At 34.5% G+C, this 18,796-nt stretch overlaps 2 protein-coding genes across 2 annotated transcripts in view; one reads left to right on the forward strand and one right to left on the reverse strand.

Moving 5' to 3' along the window:
- Positions 1 to 1,010: 1,010 nt before the first annotated feature.
- Positions 1,011 to 8,659, forward strand: LOC149475499 (uncharacterized). Its single transcript, XM_089713374.1, has 7 exons — positions 1,011 to 2,378; positions 3,165 to 3,330; positions 4,017 to 4,136; positions 4,910 to 5,087; positions 5,425 to 5,577; positions 6,678 to 6,776; positions 7,051 to 8,659. The coding sequence occupies exons 1-7, from the start codon at positions 1,196 to 1,198 to the stop codon at positions 7,285 to 7,287; spliced, it is 2,136 nt and encodes a 711-aa protein (XP_089569500.1). The 5' UTR covers positions 1,011 to 1,195; the 3' UTR covers positions 7,288 to 8,659.
- A 2,491-nt stretch (positions 8,660 to 11,150) lies between these two features.
- LOC149475500 (multidrug resistance protein homolog 49-like) overlaps positions 11,151 to 18,796 on the reverse strand; it is a 44,589-nt gene continuing 36,943 nt past the window's right edge. The window contains exons 18-27 of the mRNA XM_089713328.1: positions 18,167 to 18,257; positions 17,570 to 17,682; positions 16,910 to 17,039; positions 15,867 to 16,047; positions 15,222 to 15,375; positions 14,448 to 14,642; positions 14,000 to 14,209; positions 13,151 to 13,594; positions 11,819 to 11,927; positions 11,151 to 11,417 (exon numbers count right to left, since the gene is read on the reverse strand). Coding sequence (XP_089569454.1) covers positions 11,320 to 11,417; positions 11,819 to 11,927; positions 13,151 to 13,594; positions 14,000 to 14,209; positions 14,448 to 14,642; positions 15,222 to 15,375; positions 15,867 to 16,047; positions 16,910 to 17,039; positions 17,570 to 17,682; positions 18,167 to 18,257 — 1,725 coding nt within the window. The 3' untranslated portion in view covers positions 11,151 to 11,319. The remainder of the gene's footprint in view (positions 11,418 to 11,818; positions 11,928 to 13,150; positions 13,595 to 13,999; positions 14,210 to 14,447; positions 14,643 to 15,221; positions 15,376 to 15,866; positions 16,048 to 16,909; positions 17,040 to 17,569; positions 17,683 to 18,166; positions 18,258 to 18,796) is intronic.

Consider the following 18,796-nt stretch of genomic DNA (forward strand, 5'->3'; position numbering starts at 1 on the left):
AGATGATTTAGAAAATAACGTAAATTCACTGATTTATAATACAATTAGCCAAAAATTGATCAAAATCACTAACCTGTGAAATGACAAATTTCTATCTTCGTCCGATTTCACATTACTACGGCTTTTACAGTCGTAAGCAACACAAGCCATGTTATCTTTAGTCAATTGTCTTTTCATAAAATAAAAATTAAACTAAAACACTCGTTTTTCACTTCAAAACAAATAATTAAAATAACCAAGCGATGATCACCAGACTGGTGATCAAAACAAATTGAAATGGCTACATACATGTCATTTCAAACCGTCGAACTGACATATATGTGTCCTCTTTTTTCGCATGACATTTTGCCATAAGCTAATAAGGCCAAACTAGTGCGTTATTGTTCAATTAATTGCTAGTTAATTGCTCCGAGCTGTGGTCATTCTTAATGATCTAAGTTCTTCGACGATGTGACTAAAATCGTAATTATTCATCATATTATTTCATGCTAGGTACTTACATAAATGCAGTTATTTTATATAATATGTAAATATAAACATATTCTTATTATATATGTAAATATAAACAATACCTCATTATATATTTTCTCAACAAATGCTACGAAATCTTTACGAAATACAGAATTATAGTCTTAATCATTATAAATTCACATAATATATAGACGCAATAATGATGATAATATTAATTAATGATGTTACAAACATTTAAAAGACTATTAATTAATTGATTAATTTGTTGGTTTGATTAATTGATTAATTTGAATTTCATTCGAATTCATTGCTTTCATTCTTTGGGCGTATTCAGAAAGAAAGCTTGAAACTTATAAGCGCTTATCGGCGCTTGTCATGTTCATATATTTTCCTGTCAGTGCTGTCAACCCGCGCAGGAAAATATATGAACATGACAAGCGCCGATAAGCGCTTATAAGTTTCAAGCTTTCTCTCTGAATACTCCCTTTGGTTGCATTGAACTTTTGTTTATGAATGATCTGTCAAAACAGATGTTTTTTTCTGTGGAATCTGTCATCTGTGGTCGGGCTACAATTTTGTAGCAAAAGCTCTCGTTTTCTATTGAGATTTTGTGTTTTTGTGATTATGTCAAAATGTTATTTGTGTATTTCTGTTCAGTTATGTTTTCTAGTAGTGTGAGAGCTGGGAAATCGAAACAAAGCACGTAAACCGTGCGCCTTTAAACATGTTGCATAATAATCAATTCGGACCGAACGATGTTAGTGGTCAAACAAATTTGACATCCGAACAGATAAACTTACAAAATAATGTAAATAATCAAAACAAAATAACACAGCAACTAACGCAATCAATAAACCCAGGTTTTAACATACCAGAATATTCGTACGGATTAAATATGAACGCGGGAATAAGTCACTATCCAAATTTCCAGACGATCGGTCTACCGCAAAACTTTTTGCCACAAAATCCGATGCATTGGCAGAACAACGTGATGCCGATGAATTTGAACATACAGAACGGGCCCTATGGGATTCCATTTGAGAGAAAGTTTCATAAAGAAACAACGTTTCTTAACGTGCCGCAAGTGACACAAAAATATAAACATGCAGATACAAGCCATATCCACAACTATCAACAATTTAATCATAATTTCGTATTCAACAATCAAGACACACACACAGTGGGAAGTTATAATGAAAATAGTGCAAGGAACATGAAAAATATAGACAATTTTAAACACTATATGGATAATAATTTAGATCTGACGGTAAAATTAAGTCAAAAACGTGATATCGAAAGTAAACATGTAAATGAAACATCTAATTCAGACAATGTTATTCTTAAGGACTTTTTGCAGCGAAACAAAGATGTACCTTTAAATCCAAGTAAAGACGCAGTGTGTATCAAAACCAACAATATTCTTAACACAAATAAAGACAGTGACAAAATAGAATACAGCGATTTAACATTCAGTGAAGGTTTCTGTATGAAATCCTATAAGGACTCGGATTCTCGAAAACGTAGTTTGGAAAAGACCTTACGGATGCTAGAAATAAGCATAATAAACAGTACTAACTCTCGGCAGAACAGGCCAGAGGAATCAAGTCTGTCCAACCCAACAAATTTTTTAAATACAGACAATAAATGTACAGATAATCCAATAATTGAAAAGAGAAATGAAACGGAACAGAGTGAAAACGGAAAAGTATTTGGTACAAAAAAATGTGTAAAAAACGAACTGAAGCCTGAAACTATTGATGTTATAAGAGAAACAATGCCAAATGTAGAAACGGACACAAATCCATTTCAAAGGGACTGTTTCGGTGTGAGAAGTGAAGATGTGTTTAATTGTAATATATTTGACTCGGAAATTGGGCAGAATATCGCTAGAGAGTTGATTAAGAATGGTATGTTGGTTATTTATGGTATTACCACAACAATTTAAACACAGTCTAACTTTAAACCAGGGATCTGTCACTTTAAGAGCGTATACGCACTATGCGGGTAGCCGCATTGCGGGTAGCCGTCCGGCTGACCGCAAGCACAATTATGTACGTAATATTCATTTCTATGCGCACTGTGCGGTCTGCGGTAGCCGCATCGCTGTGCGCATAGAAATGAATATTACGTACATAATTGTGCTTGCGGTCAGCCGGACGGCTACCCGCAATGCGGCTACCCGCATAGTGCGTATACGCTCTAATAGTTGTCTATGTGAAATACGACAAAATCAGATTAAAGAGAACCCGCGCTTAAAGTTAAACCCTGTCTTAAGGTTTTTTGTGGTAAGACAGTTATTGATTAATTAAAATTATTTTCATATAAAACAGTGATTCTTTGTTTTTGTTTTACAAAATATAAATAACTAATTGTTAATCGTAAAAATTCGTATAAGAAATACTGGGAATGTAAAATGTTTGTTGGTTAGCCTACCTATTTAATAATTTATCTATCTAAAGCTGAAGAGTTTGTTTGTTTGAACGCGCTAATCTCAGGAACTACTGGGTTTTGAAAAATTCTTTCGGTGTTAGATAGCCCATTTATCGAGGAAGGCTATCGCTATAATTACGCTAAGACCAACAGGAGCGACTCCACGCGGGTGAAACCGCGAAGCGCATCTAGTAATAAATATAGCATAGATTAACTATGCATTGAAATATGTAATCTACTAGTTTTGCCTTATATTCTTTCAGGAACAACAGACTCCTATTTCGAATGTCCCTATTGCAGTCTGTTCTTTAACAATCCAAAACGATTCTTGATACACACTAAGTGGCATTCGTTTGGTTTAACGAACGAGAAACGATTTGAGTTGCAAAGGGAGAAGGAGGTGAAACGACAGATGAAGAAGGAAGCCAGGTAAATAATCTTATATATAAAAATGAATCGCTAAATGTGTTGGTAAGCGCATAACTCGAGAACGGCTGAACCAATTTAGATAATTCTTTTTTTATTATATTCCTTGAAGTACGAGGATGGTTCTTATGTAGAGAAAACGTAAATATTATGTACCACGGGCGAAGCCGGGGCGGACCGCCAGTATGTTATAAAGAAAAGTTTGTTTGTTTGAGTGTGTAAATCTCAGAAACTATGTTATGTAAAATGAAAATTTGGGGGTAGTTGGAAAATATTGCGATAAAAAAAATTGAACATTGTATATTATTGATACAATATGTATTGACTGATGTGACTAATGTTTTTATGTTTTTCAATAATCATAAGTACCATTTTTTATGGCATCCCTGTCCATTTAAAACATATTTTTCGAAAATATTAGTAACTAGCTTTCCACCCGCGGCATCGCCCGCGCAGTCAAAGAAAAACCCCCATAGTTCCCGTTCCCGTGGGATTTCCGGGATAAAATCTATCTTATGTCCTTTCTCTGGTATCAAAATATCTCTATACCAAATTTCATGCAAATTGGTTCAGTAGTTAAGGCGTGATTGAGTAACAGACAGACAGAGTTACTTTCGCATTTATAATATTAGTATGGATTAAATACTGTATAATAACTAAATAATTAACAATGTTGATTTCGATTTCAGAATATTAGAGAAAAAACAACAGACTGAAGTGAAGAAAGTTGAAGAACCGGAGGATTATAGCTGTAAGCTATGTCAGAAAACATTCAATACTTATGGTAGTTTGAAAAACCATAGACAGAAGTGAGTTTTATTTATTTACTAGCTTCCGCCCGCGGCTTCGCCCGCGTTTTCAAAGAAAAACCCGCATAGTTCCCGTTCCCGTGGGATTTCCGGGATAAAACTTATCCTATGTGTTAATCCAACTTATGCTCTTTATGTGTTCTAAATTTATGTTAATCGGTTCAGTAGTATTTGCGTGAATGAGTAAAAAACATACATACATACACATACACGAGTTTTTCTTTGAAAACGCGGGCGAAGCGAAAGCTAATTATGTATCAGTTTACTCAATTTTAATGTATCTAGAAGTTGATGTGAATCTTAAATACACGTTTTTTTATATCTATATAACTAGCTTTCCGCCCGCGGCTTCGCCCGCTTTGTCTAGAACTTAATAAATTATATACTAAAACCTTCCTCTTGAATCAATCTATCTATTAAAAAAACCGCATCAAAATCCGTTGCGTTGTTTTAAAGATTTAAGCATACAAAGGGACATAGGGACAGAGAAAACGACTTTGTTTTATAATATGTAGTGACTAGCTTCCGCCTGCGGCTTCGCCCGCGTGGTGTTTTGATAAAAGGTAGCCTATGTTCTTTCTAAAGATTGTCTGTGCCAAATTTCATCAAAATCTGTTGAGAGGTTTAAGCGGGAAAGCGTAACAGACAGACAGAGTTACTTTCGCACTTATACTATTAGTAGTAGGATAGAGATTATGTAAAAGATTATCTGAATTTTAATGTACCTACAAGTTGATGTGAATTACACTTAAAAACATTTTTTTTAATTACAGAGTACACCCAACACGGTCGCGTAACTGTAAGATATGCGGCAAGAGCGTACTAGGGTGGGTGGCGATGAAGGCACATTTGGCGACACACGACGGGACAGACAGCGGGTTCCATTGCCCCGAGTGCCCCAAGAGGTTTAAACACGCGCATTCGCTTGCAAAACACCGGGATACGCATAAGGTAATAAAAAAAATTGGGGGTAGATGAAAAAAAAAACGGAAAAATTTAGTTTGAGTCACAAAAGAATGTTGGCAGTTGGGGAAAAAATAGAAATTTGGTTGTCATAAGTACTTATCATGTGTTTAAATATGTGGGTAGTTTGAAAAAAAAGAGCGTGTGTGCCGAGCACACGTGCCAGAAGTGAAACTTCTTTGGCAAGATTCAAAGATACCAAAAGCGTCGCTTTGACGTCACGGTATTGCCATGACGCGACCATCAAATTTTACTCTCAACGCGCGTAGTTTCACTTCAATATCTAATCAATGACTAATAATAATATTTTTTTGTACATTTTCAGGAAAAAACGCAAGCCTGCTCTCAATGCCCTAAAAAGTTCGGCTCCACAACACTATTAAACATACATATGAAGACGCACGAGCGCATGCTGCGAGGCGCTACGTTCCGTTGCACGTACTGTGGGAAGGGGTACTTCGAGTCTTTCAGTTTGGCGGTGAGTAGGAAAAACGAAAAAAAAAATAATACTATAAAAAAGACGGATTGCACTCCGGGAATGCCGGCAGAAGTGAAAACTTGATTATTAACGTTGAGCATGTTTGATATCCATCCGTCTTACGCTTTTTCGATCAGGTCACGTGTCCTGACGCGAGTTTAAGATTTTATACCCATTACAGAAAAAGTGCTCAACGCCGCTAAAGAATTTTTCACTTCAAAAAATTGAAAAAAAAATCTATATAAAAATTGTTTGGGTAAGCAACTTGTGCCGCGGTCAGTAAATGGATGGGTTAGCAAAGATATCTGTTTAGCGGCGGTGTAGTTTGCTGTTAAGGCCGGGCCGTAGCATATTAAACTATATAAATAAACTAGCGGTCCGCCCCGGCTTCGCCCATGAATCGCCAATAATTGAGAGATAGGATAGTTTAAACATGTAGGTACCTACATGTTTACCTATCTCTCAAGTTGGATCGAACTGCACATGGTGTGCGAATTTTATTATAATCGGTTAAGTGGTTTAGGAGTCCATTGAGGACAAACATTGTGACACAAGATTTATATATATTAAGAAGATAAATAAAATCTTTATTTTGCCAAAACAAAAATACTTATGATAAAACTGTACAAAAATATGTACACTGACTCTTAAACTAGAAGAACTCTGTGTCTTAAGAGCCAGGGGTCATCCTTATACAACGTCGAGACAATTTAATAGGCAACATTTGATGTCTATCAATTTTATCTTCGAAGAGAGGTAACCTGCTTAAAAAATTGCGCAAAATTGTACCGACGTCAGTTCTTTAAATCAGAAATTGTTTATTATATTAAGAATGGTTTATCAGTAAAATCAAATATTAAAATTACTTTTATCGGTCATTATTATTATAAATACATATTTATAATCATAATTGATTATAAACGTTGTTACGTTGTTGAATACTATATCGGCGTTACTAGGTTACGTTGTTGAATTTTGTTGTACTGTCAAATGTTGCCTATTAAAATGGCTCTACTATAAATATGTAATTATGTATTGTTAATTTTTTAAGGTACATTTGAAATTATTAAATAATAATTAATATTATATTTAATTCACAGGCGCACGAGCGAACGCACAGAAACGAAAAGCCATTCCAATGTGATATTTGCAGTACGAGATTTGGGACCAACTCGAGTTTAAAGAGGCATTTGAAAGTGGTAAGTTCTTCTCTTTTATATTTATATTATATGTATATTTATCAATGTATTGATTAAACCAGTTGTGCCCCTCGGTTTCACCCGCATTGCTCCGCTCCTGTTGGTCTTAGCGTGATGATATAGATAGCCTTATAGCCTACCTCGATAAATGAGCTATCTAACACCGAAAGAATTTTTCAAATTGGACCAGTAGTTCCCGAGATTAGCGTGTTCAAACAAACAAACAAACACTTCAACTTTATAATATTAGTATAGATTGACTTTTATGTTACAGTCACACAGCACGAACAAGCCGTTCGTCTGTTCGACATGCCACAGGTCGTTCATGTCTGAAGCTATAAGAGATAGACACGAACTCCGTTACCATGGCAACCCGGAGGATTTCAAATATCCCTGCAACATGTGTCCGTCTAAATACTTCGAGTTGAAAGATTTGAAAAAACATTTGTACAAAGTTCATCCGAAAGTTAAGAGAAAGAAGCATTCGGATAGTGATTATTCTGATGAATAAATGTAAATTGAGTTTTAATTGTGTACGGTTAAAGTGTAATTTAGTATGATTGGTTTTGTCGAACTGACAGGAATTAGTGTCAAACTGACGGAAATTAGTGTCGAACTGACATAAATTTGTGTCGAACTGATAGAAATGATTTTCGAATTGACAGAAATGATTGTCGAACTGACAGAAATGATGTCGAACTGACAGAAAATTCGTTAAAGTTTAAACTACAAGTCAGTTTACAAACTGACTTAAATTGTAGGGTCTTTGACCTATTCCAAATATTAATTATTATATTGGCCAAAATGTAGAAATATTTTGAATTTTTTTTAAAACTAAGCATAAGCTTCCATTTCCGTTATTACTTTGACACATGCGAATTAAACTTGTTTAAAATCAGCTTTAAATTTTTGTTAAAGTATATTTTTCAAATGCCACATCTAAACAGAAATATTATTGTAAATATGTATAGAAATTAAGGGAAATTTATTGTAAAAATTGTGTTAAAATGTATATTTTATAAACACAACGTTTTTATTTCTTAATTTATCCGTTGCCATGACAACCTTTGACTATTAATTACAATGAAATAAGGGTAAGTGAAAAAACTAAAAAAGTAATAAATATCATATCTATTTATTTCACACTGTTATGTTCAAATGATGTAAAAAAAATATTTTAATTAACAATTAAAATTTTCTAAAAAATTAAGAATCGTAAAAAGAAAATTATTTATTTTGTTCCGTATTGACGTTTTAAAAGAGCCTTAATTTTGGCGCCAAAAATTAAAAATATATCGATTCGAATTGTAGATACTAAAAAATTAATTACCTATGTATATAGTACAATTTATTGTAAATTTTATTTTGTTTATAGATGTAGAAAATGGACACAAAAATTCCCTATTGGACCTTTCTGCCTCAAGTATTAAAATTATGATCCCTTAAAATGCGTCACGTAATTATTTTTGAAGTGAAACTTCTTTACGCGCGTTGAGAGTAAAATTTCAAGGTCGCGTCATGGCAATACCGTCACGTCATAGAGTAAGGCGATGATTTTGGTATCTTTGAATCTTGTCAAAGAGGTTTCACTTCTGACACGTGTGCTCGGCACACACGCTCTTTTTTACTTTCATTAAAATGTGCTAAATTGCTCAGAAATTAATGGTAGAAAAGTAAAGAACATTATTTATTACGAAATTGTCCATTTTGTATATTTATAGAATATAAAAAATATTATATTGTTTATTGTAATTATTTTGTCTGGAGCTAAAAGGGGCAACATACATAATATATTATTGTAACTTCATGAGAAAAATTTTTTTTAAAGTGAAACTTTTATTACATCGTCTCAAACTTTTTGGTCTGTGTAGCGCATGTCGCGTGTATCGCGGCTGCCGAGTAGGTATACCTACTCGGCAGCCGACCGTCATGGCGCAGTTTCATTAGTCGTTAACTCGTTCGGTATACAGCATACGGGGAGTCCCCGCAGGCGAGATAACAACCAATGAAAACAAGTTCCCCGCATGCTTAATACCGACCGTGATATCGACCAATGAAATTCATCGGTCAATATACAGCTTGGAAAATGGAGGTTCTAACTACACCCCGCATGCGGGCCCTATCGACTAATGAAAACGGTTCCCCGAATGCTGGCCCTGTGGCATGCGTTCCAGAAATCTCTCGCACCCCGCATGCGGGCCCTATCGACTAATGAAACTGCGCCATTACGCGACATGCGCTACACAAAGCAGTGTTCGGAACCGTTCGAACAGTTTCACTTTTACCGTGGTTTCATAAAACCACACGACATTTTTTTTTAAATTATCATATTTGACATAAGTAGTATTTTTATTTAGAAAAATTAATGTGGATAATTTAATAAATCCTTTATTTTACTCATAAAAATAAACTTTATTTAGCCCCTTTTAGCCCCACACTGAAAGGAAAGTGTTACCTAAGAATTGTAGATTATTTGATCTGATGTAAGTATTATTTGTTAGATAAATAATAATTAAGACGTTCTTTTTTTCTTTGTTATATGTTAAAATCTTCCTTTATACCATTGTTATCGAAATTTAAATAAACAGATGTGAATTCAAAAAATATAAGTATTAAAAAATAAAAATTACTGTTGCGAATTTTTTTTTACATATTTAGAAAAGGGCAGAATTTATTTTATTGAAATATTTACCTACTTTTCAAGATGCTTAAATCTTGAAAATTATCTTCATCTTCATATCATTAAAGTTAAATATATAATTTAAAAAAATTATTGCCAAGCCTAGATTGCAATTATTGTCTTCTATATTTTGGCGCGAAAGTTTTCTTTCCAAATGTCAATGTCGAATGTCAATGTGTTCTTTGTGTTCAAGGTTGGAAAAAAATTTAGTGTAACATTTTTTCGTTACGCGTGACATTTTTCCGTTACGCGCCATCTTTTTCTTATCCCTACCACGCGTCATTCGACGTATTTCTGTAAAGTTGCATATAGTAAATTATATTTTGAAAAATAAGGTCATAAAGAAGTTTCACTTCTTACGTGTACGTGTACACTAGTACACGCACACATTTTTTTACTCCAGCCTATATTATTATTGCACAATTCATACATTTTGTAAATAGGTTAAATATATAAATATAGCTGGATTCTAAATAGTTGAATACATAGATAATTCCAGAGTATTGTTATTATAAATAAGGTATTTAATGATTTTTACTATTTCTACGATATTATTAAATTAAGAGATCTATTACCAAATTGTTGTAAATATGTGGATGTCATAGAATTTTGTTCCAATAAATTTTATTGAATCTTTATATTGTGTTTATTTTTAATAGCCAACTTCGTCCTTCGCCGTGATGTTATATTTTTAAAACAAATACATAAAAATACTTTAAAACTGATTACCTACCTATAGTAATATCTATTAGGTTATTATTTTTTATTATAGACTAACTTTGCCGCCGATGGGCTTCCCTCATAAAATAATAATCATGGTCGAAGCTGCGCAAATACAATTCAACATGAATTCAACAGTCTAATATAATTAGTAATTTTTATGAATGTAACATTTTTAAGGTAGCGCCATCTATATTTTTAAAGCGTACCTATTATTTACTTCAATAGGAAAACGATATGTTAAAATATATTATTATGCATGTCATTTTAAAAATGTGGTTTAGTGTTCCTTAACTACTTTTGGATCAACTATGATTTTTTGAAATCATTTACTTTAATGGGGTAGCAAGATGTATAAATTTTGATTATAATTTGCGGTTTTAATTTTGGTGATCACTTAGGTACTATTTTTGGGTCAACTATGATTTTTTTGGAGTCATTTGCTTTAATAGGATAGCAAGATGTACAAACTTTGAGAATAGTTTTAAATGAATATGCGGTATTATATTTTGTTGATCATTAACTTTTTTTGCCTGTGATATTTTACTAAATCAGGTGATCAGTTAAACATATGCCATCTATAATATTATAGTAGGAATATAATAGGATAGGATTAGTGGGTAAATAAAACAAAACATAAAATTTAATAACTTTATTAATGTAATGTAAAACTTATTACTATAATCACAGATAATAACTTCACATTGAAGTTCTAAGAATAAAATCGTTTTTTACAACATTGTCTCCATGCTTGGAGATTTTTCACTGAAGAAATATTACTATGTAAAAAAACACAATTAATTACAATACCTACCTAATGTCAGGGAAAAATTTGTGTGTTTTGAGAGGGCTATTTTTTTCTTAACGAAAATTAAATACATTGGTAGAGATAAAAATTGAAATTCTTATATCCTAATATAAAAAGCAATATATTTTGTGTTAAAGAAATTCCTTACGCATAATGACAGTACACGGATCTTTTGGCACTTGAGTGTCCGACTTTACTCTATAGTCAAGGAAAAAAATCGGCTTTTTGGCGCCATTTTCTCTGTCAGTTTGACATTTTTCAATTTTTTTTTTATTTGTTGATCTGAGATTCGTTTATTTATTATTAATTGTACTAAACTGATATATATTTCTATACTAGGATAAGTCCCCCGGCGCCTGCTGTTGCAACAGATCCCAGTAAATGCCTCTTTTTTTAACTAGTTCGTCGTGCGATCCGCATTCTGCTACCACTCCTGTAAAATGAGATTTTATTTAGAAATTAAACATTTTAACGGATTTTAAACGCGATTTATTTCATCACGACACTACACATTATACTATTGACTTTAAACTACCACGAACCAAAGGTTGTGGGTTCGATTCCCAGGGCAAATATTTGTGTGATGAACATAGATGTTTGCTGTGTCTGGGTGTGAATTATCTATATAAGTATTTATTTAAAATTATATGAAAATTATTTGCCCGCGTTTTCAAATAAAACCCGCATAGTTCCCGTTCCCGTGGGATCCTATGTGTTAATCCAAGTTACCCTCTATATGTGTAAGTTACAAACTTTCGCATCTATACTCATTTTTAATATTTACATTAATTTACGATACTAATTAATGTGTCTATTTATTAATCTATACTTTACCTCTATCAATAACATAAATAAGGTGTGCATGTCTGACAGTAGCAAGTCGGTGTGCGATGATGACGGTCGTCCGTCCGAGCGACGCTTTTTCTAATGCCGCTTGTACTACCTGTCAATATTTATTTATTTATTTATAATTAAAACGGTATACAATTACATTATTTATAGCATATTACCTAAATTATTATATGAATAAAAAATATAATCAAATTACAATTTGTAAATAACAATAATTGATTGTTATTTACAAATTGTAATTTGATTTTATCGTATTTTTGTTCATATAATGTAATATAATTTATGCAACGTGCTATATAAGTATTATAATATAACTATTTATAATTATATTATAATTCAAAATGAGACAAAATAGACATACAATTATTTTCATTTAAAAATATAATACCTAGTTATTATTCAATCACAATAAAATTATACATATATAGGACAGGGGTTCTCAAACTGTGCGCCGTAGAAAGTAAAGTTTTTTCATTTTTGAGCGCTCAAATCGGTAATCGGCTCATTCTTGCGAATAAATGTAATTTGAATTTGAATTTTTGGTAATAAGTATAGCGTCGTAAAATGACATGTCAACTATTACATATAGTCAGTTTGTTAGTTTAAAGTTGTTTTATTGATTTTAGTGATTAAGTTTTTGTGTAAGTCAATACCGCATTAGGTTAAGCCTGTACAGGTAATTGATGTAATGATAAATAAATAAAAACAAGATTTTAAATTTGCTACGACGATAAGTACCTACTGACGTCGTGCGTATCGCTTTATTCGTGTTTAATTTTTGTTTTTAAGCCTTCTTTTTGATTTCTCTTTTAATTTTTTTACAATACAGATATTGAGTTAAAATTTTTAATTTTTGACTAAACTTTTCTGACTAATCTAATTTCTTTTTGAAGTGAAAACTTCTTTAGCGGCGTTGGGTATAAAATCTTAAACTCGCGTCAGGACACGTGACCTGATCGAAAAAGCGTAAGACGGATACCATTCCAAAATATCAAACATGCTCAACGTTAATAATCAAGTTTTCACTTATGCCGGCACTCCCGGAGTGCAACCCGTTTTTTTTTTGTATTGTAGGTATCTATATCGGCTGTTTCCTTTTCAAATAGCTAGGTTGGGTGGGTAGGGCGCCGTCACAAAAAACTTTACATGGAACTGCGCCGCGAGCTCAAAAAGATTGGGAACCCCTGATATAGGACATCATTTCGTGTCTTTGAATGGAACTATGACCCGAGCGGTGTGTATATGTGACCTGCTCAGCAGAGGCACGCGCGGCTCCCGCAGCAGCGCGTGTTGTAGCCCTGTGTGTATGTGTACCTGCTCAGCAGCAGCGTCTAGCGCGGAGGTGGCCTCGTCCAGCAGCAGCACGCGCGGCTCCCGCAGCAGCGCGTGTTGTAGCCCTGTGTGTATGTGTACCTGCTCAGCAGCAGCGTCTAGCGCGGAGGTGGCCTCGTCCAGCAGCAGCACGCGCGGCTCCCGCAGCAGCGCGTGTTGTAGCCCTGTGTGTATGTGTACCTGCTCAGCAGCAGCGTCTAGCGCGGAGGTGGCCTCGTCCAGCAGCAGCACGCGCGGCTCCCGCAGCAGCGCGTGTTGTAGCCCTGTGTGTATGTGTACCTGCTCAGCAGCAGCGTCTAGCGCGGAGGTGGCCTCGTCCAGCAGCAGCACGCGCGGCTCCCGCAGCAGCGCGCGCGCGAGGGCGAGGCGCTGCCGCTGGCCGCCCGACAGCGACGCGCTGCCCGACCCGAGCACTGAGTCGTAGCCCTGTATAATATAACAATAAATATAAAAAAAATTTTGAGTGGAGTCAAAAGACGGATTAAACGAAGTTACTAAAATAGCTGACTTGCTTTCCAGAGAGAGAGAGGCAGACAGAGAAACACGGGCACGCCGTGCGCGTGTCAAAAAGTGTCGTTACAACTTTTCGTGAGATTTTTTCCCGTCAAGCCCCCTTTCACAACGCGCGATAAGGAACTTCGTTCCAATAATGAATACACTTTATTCAGCACCAAGTAAATTTGTAATACGAGTGAGTAGATGAGTGAATGAATAGGTGAGTGAATGAATGAGTGCGTAAGTGAGTGAATGAGTGGGTGGATGAGTGAATGAATGAATGAGTGAGTGAGTGAGTGAATGAATGAGTGGAATATTTGAATGAATAAAACTCACCATAGGTAAACTAGCAATGAACGCATGTACGTTCGCTTTTGTAGCAGCATCCACTATTTCCTGCATATCGACCGTTCTACTATTATCTCCATACGCGATGTTATCACGAATGCTTCTCTCGAATACTGTTGGTTCCTGTTGGACCAAGCCGAATTGGCTGCGAAGTCGTTTGAGCGTGAGCTGCTTGCTGATGTCACGGGAATCTAGGGTCTAGAAATGAGTTTGGAATTTATAAAGAAAGAAAAATAGATTGATTTCCCACTGGAAACATTCCAAATTCAAGTTGGAATAAGTCCATTAAAATACTTTTAAGTTTTAATAGTGCAAGTCACAAAAAACACGTAGGAAAAGTATTAGATGGAGTTAACCGAAAAGAACTAGATTGAAAAAAAAGTATAAGTGCGATTAACGCAAGAATAAAAATCTTTAATTTCTAAATGCAACTTACCACAGACCCGCTCAACGGGTCATAGCTTCTCAGCAACAAATGCATAATCGTAGACTTCCCACTCCCCGAGGGCCCCACAAGGGCCACAGTTTGTCCCGCCGGTATGGAGAGGTTGAGGCCCCGAAGGACTTGCACTTGGGGCCTCGTGGGGTACGAGAAATGGACGTCAGAGAAGGTTATGTTGCCGGTTGATACCTGGTAAATATGAACGTTATTAGGTTTACACTTTACACATATTTTAATTCAGTTATTTATTTTTAAAGTGAAACTTTTATTACATCGTCTCAAACTTTTTGGTCTGTTTAGCGCATGTCGCGTGACGGTCGAACCGTACGATAATTATCGTACAAATACGTACAAATACGATAATTATCGTACAAATACGATAATTTTGTGCCTAAGTTTCACTTTTACCGTGGTGTCATAAAACCACACAACATTTTTGTGGATATTTTTGAATGAATGACTGAATATTTTAAAATGAAAATTTTAACAGAAAAGTAATACATACGTATGTAAATTATAAGGCAAGACACAAAAAATGAAAAATTACAATTTTCGTATATTTGTGTACATTTTTGATCGTATGAATGGTAATTTAACAGAAACACAAAGAATCATATATGATTGTTGCAAAAATAGAAGAATAAGTTCTATGCAATTTACACTAATAAATGATTTTTTTGCTCAAAAACAACTAAATCCATTTGATTTTTGTACTAGCTAATTATGTATAGCTAAAGTATAAATATTAAATAAAAAAAAAACATTTACCCATTCCTCATCTTCACACATATCTCTCACTTTAGGGCTCCTATTCAGGGCCCTAATCACGCGGGCCCCAGCGCGTTTTGCAGCTGTAAAGTTCGGTGCAAAGGAGAGGGACTCTGCCAACATCCACGCTCCGTAAATTAGGGCCTCTGAAACTCTGTAAGTTGAGTGAGTGATAGTTTTGAGTGCGAAAGTTCGAGTGAGTTTTTATTGAATGAAATGAATGAATGAAAAATTTTTGAGTGTGTAAATAGAGTTGAGTCAGTTTGTAACATTGATTGCATTGAATGAATGAAGAATATTTAAGTGTGTAAATTGAGTTGAGTGAGTTTTAAAATTGAATGAAATGAATAAGGGTGTAAATACACTTGTAACATTCATTTTATGAAATGAATGATTGAAACATTATATTGTATTACGAAAAAAACATGATTGAAAGGCATAAAATATTATTAGATAAAGTAAAATTTAGATATATGTATTTTCAAAAAAAAATCTGATATTAAAAGTTGATCTGTTTCAGTTTGGTAAACTTAACTAAAGTAGTAACGTTTAAAATGTGAATTGTGTTTCGTGTAAGTGCTGTAATACTATGCAGTGTTTTGTTATGTATTTTAGTGTGTAAGTGTAGTGTGAAATAATACTCACAAAATAGCATATTCATAGTGCAACCCCTCTCTCGCGATCAACCATCCCCCGGCTGCTAAAGACAGCGCATACCCCGCGGTTGGAGCGCACAAGCACAGCCCGTACACCGGGCCGCGCGCCCAGCGGGGCCGGCGGGACGCTAGCGATAGTGCGTAGCGGTCGAGGAACGACTGTTCCGCGCCTATAGCATACGAGATAATCTATACTATGTTTGTTTGAACGCGCTAATCTCAGGTTCGATTTGAAAAAAAATGTGTGCGTGTACTAGTGTACACACGTAAGAAGTGAAACTTCTTTATGACCTTATTTTTCAAATAATAATTAACTATATGCAACTTTACAGAAATACGTCGAATCACGCGTGGTAGGGATAAGAAAAAGATGGCGCGTAACGGAAAAATGTCACGCGTAACGAAAAAATGTTACACTAAATTTTTTTCCAACCCCGATAAAGAAGTTTCACTTCAATTATTTCGGTGTTAGATAGCCCATTTATCGAGGAAGGCTATAGGCTATATATCATTACGCTAAGACTAACATGAGCGGAGCCACTCGGGTGAAACCGCGAAGCGCAGCTAGTAAATAAATAAATATTTCGGGACAATTTTCACACACGGCACGATCTGATCCCATACTAAGCTTTCGTTTGTGTTATGGAAACCAGATGACTGATAAACATACATATATAATTTTAAATAAATACTTATATATAGATAATTAACACCCAGACACAGAGCAAACGTCTATGTTCATATAAATATTTGCTCCGGGTGGGAATCGAACCCACGACCTGTGGCTTGGAAGGCAGGCTCACTACCACACCAGCCAGTCAATGATGAGATGCTTATTGCAGTGTCAAGCGAAACATTAACAATCGACTATATACATACTGCACTAGCAAACAGAGCTAGCGGTCGGTGCACAGGCGAAAGAAACTCGATACGAAAGATTACGATAATATAGCCTAAAGAAGTTTCACTTCAAAAACCTCATCAAAAACATACAGACACACAGACAGTTTTATACTATATTAATATACATACCTAAGCTATGTACAGTTCGTACATTCATAACAGCTTCTGTAGCAAGTCGAGTCGCTTGTTCCAATTCCTCTTGTTCTCTTATTTCTGATTTCTTATTTATATAGCCTTCTAGACATATTGCTCCGATTACCTGTACACATACGAAAAATATATTTTTTAGTTTATTTTAAAATGTAAATATATTTAAAGCTTAAGTTTAAAGGTATGGGTAAAGGATATACATAATACTAAATATTTTGTAATGACAAAGAGGAGTTGAAAAACTATGCTCAAAGAATTTTAGTTTATAATTCTTCCATTCTCATTAGAAATTTTACGATTTTTACAATTATGAACAGTCATTTTACAAAATCTGTCAAAAATTGATTTTTTAAATGAATCAACTACAAAACATTTTTATATTTAGGTATTACGTCAATAAAATATTACTAAATTTGCGTGAATGAAGAAATTCGCTTTCACGGCGAGATCAGGTTAAATGACCGAGTAAGTGATTGAGTGAACGAATGAAAATATTACAACCATAATCAAATAAAATAAAAACAACAAGACTTAGTTGCTATACCTAAAGGTTAAGTTTTTTTTTTCGAGTTATTAAAAAGAATGATTGAATGAACTAATAAAAAATTAAACAAATATTATAGCATAATATATACTTACACAAGGCACACTAATCAAACTGATGAGCGTCATTTTCCAAGAATAGAACATGGCGAGTCCTACTCCTAGCACCATAGTACTTATTCCTTGTAGTACTGTTCCTAAACGGGTTCCTACAAAATGATGATATAAATGAGCACACGTGTCAGAAGTGAAACTTCTTTGGCAAAGATAAATTTTTAAAAAGAAGAAATTCGATCACAAGGCGGGATTCGAAACCGCCTCTTCCGTCTTGTTTAAAAGTATATAATTTTATAATTCTTATAAAGCATTTGAATACCATGTCAAATTCAAAATACAAAGATAACAAAATCGTCGCCTTACTCCATGACGTGACTGTATAGCCATGATGCGACCTTGAAATTTTACTCTCAACGCGCCTAAAGAAGTTTCACCTCAATAATTTGAAGTTGTTAAAAAAAATCTTAATTTTTGAAAATCATTTTTTTTTAATTTTTCCTTATTTGTAACTAATAATTAATACTTATGTTTGTATTAAACAAACAAAAATTTTTTGTAATTTTTTTCATCATATTTTTTTCATCATAATAATATTGTGTTCATATAAAATATCAAAAAAATAAAAAATTATCATACCTGTAGCTCCCTGTACAGCAGCACAGTCTGTGGCCAATCTCGCACACAATGCACCAACTGAATTATAGGCTTCGTCAAACCAGCCTTGTTCCTGTTATAAATATTATAATCAAATGTATTATCTTTTTATATATAAAATTCTCGTGTCACAATGTTAGTCTGCATACTCCTCCGAAACGGGTGGACCGATTCTCATTAATTTTCTGTGCATATCGGGTAAGTCTGAGAATCGGCCAACATCTATTTTTCATATGTACCACGGGCGACGCCGGGGCGGACCGCTAGTTATATATAAAATTCTCGTGTCACAATGTTAGTCTGCATACTCCTCCGAAACGGGTGGACCGATTCTCATGAAATTTTCTGTGCATATCGGGTAAGTCTGAGAATCGGCCAACATCTATTTTTCATATGTACCACGGGCGAAGCCGGGGCGGACCGCTAGTATTTGTATATAAATGTATTATATTTGTAAACTTTAGTTAAGGAAGAGCGGGTCCTCCTGACACAGGTTTTTGTAAACTTACTAGGAGGACTCATCCACTTTCTGTATTTGAAAATTGTGTGTATGAAATAAATTTATTTTCATTAAAAAAAAAATCATTAATAATCTATACTAATATTATAAAG

Source organism: Colias philodice, chromosome 30, assembly GCF_061535455.1.
Source record: "Colias philodice isolate Cphi_HAF_F1 chromosome 30, ilColPhil1 Martin Lab GWU primary, whole genome shotgun sequence".
NCBI classification, from domain to species: Eukaryota; Metazoa; Arthropoda; class Insecta; order Lepidoptera; family Pieridae; genus Colias; species Colias philodice.

What these genes read in the sequence shown, in the direction of transcription:
- LOC149475499 (XM_089713374.1), top strand. Translation starts at nt 1,196, where the DNA reads ATGTTGCATAATAATCAATTCGGACCGAACGATGTTAGTGGTCAAACA. An exon ending in TTGAAAAACCATAGACAGAA is followed by an intron (nt 4,137 to 4,909) that starts GTGAGTTTTATT and finishes TTTTAATTACAG; the next exon opens with AGTACACCCAACACGGTCGC. An exon ending in TCGAGTCTTTCAGTTTGGCG is followed by an intron (nt 5,578 to 6,677) that starts GTGAGTAGGAAA and finishes TTTAATTCACAG; the next exon opens with GCGCACGAGCGAACGCACAG.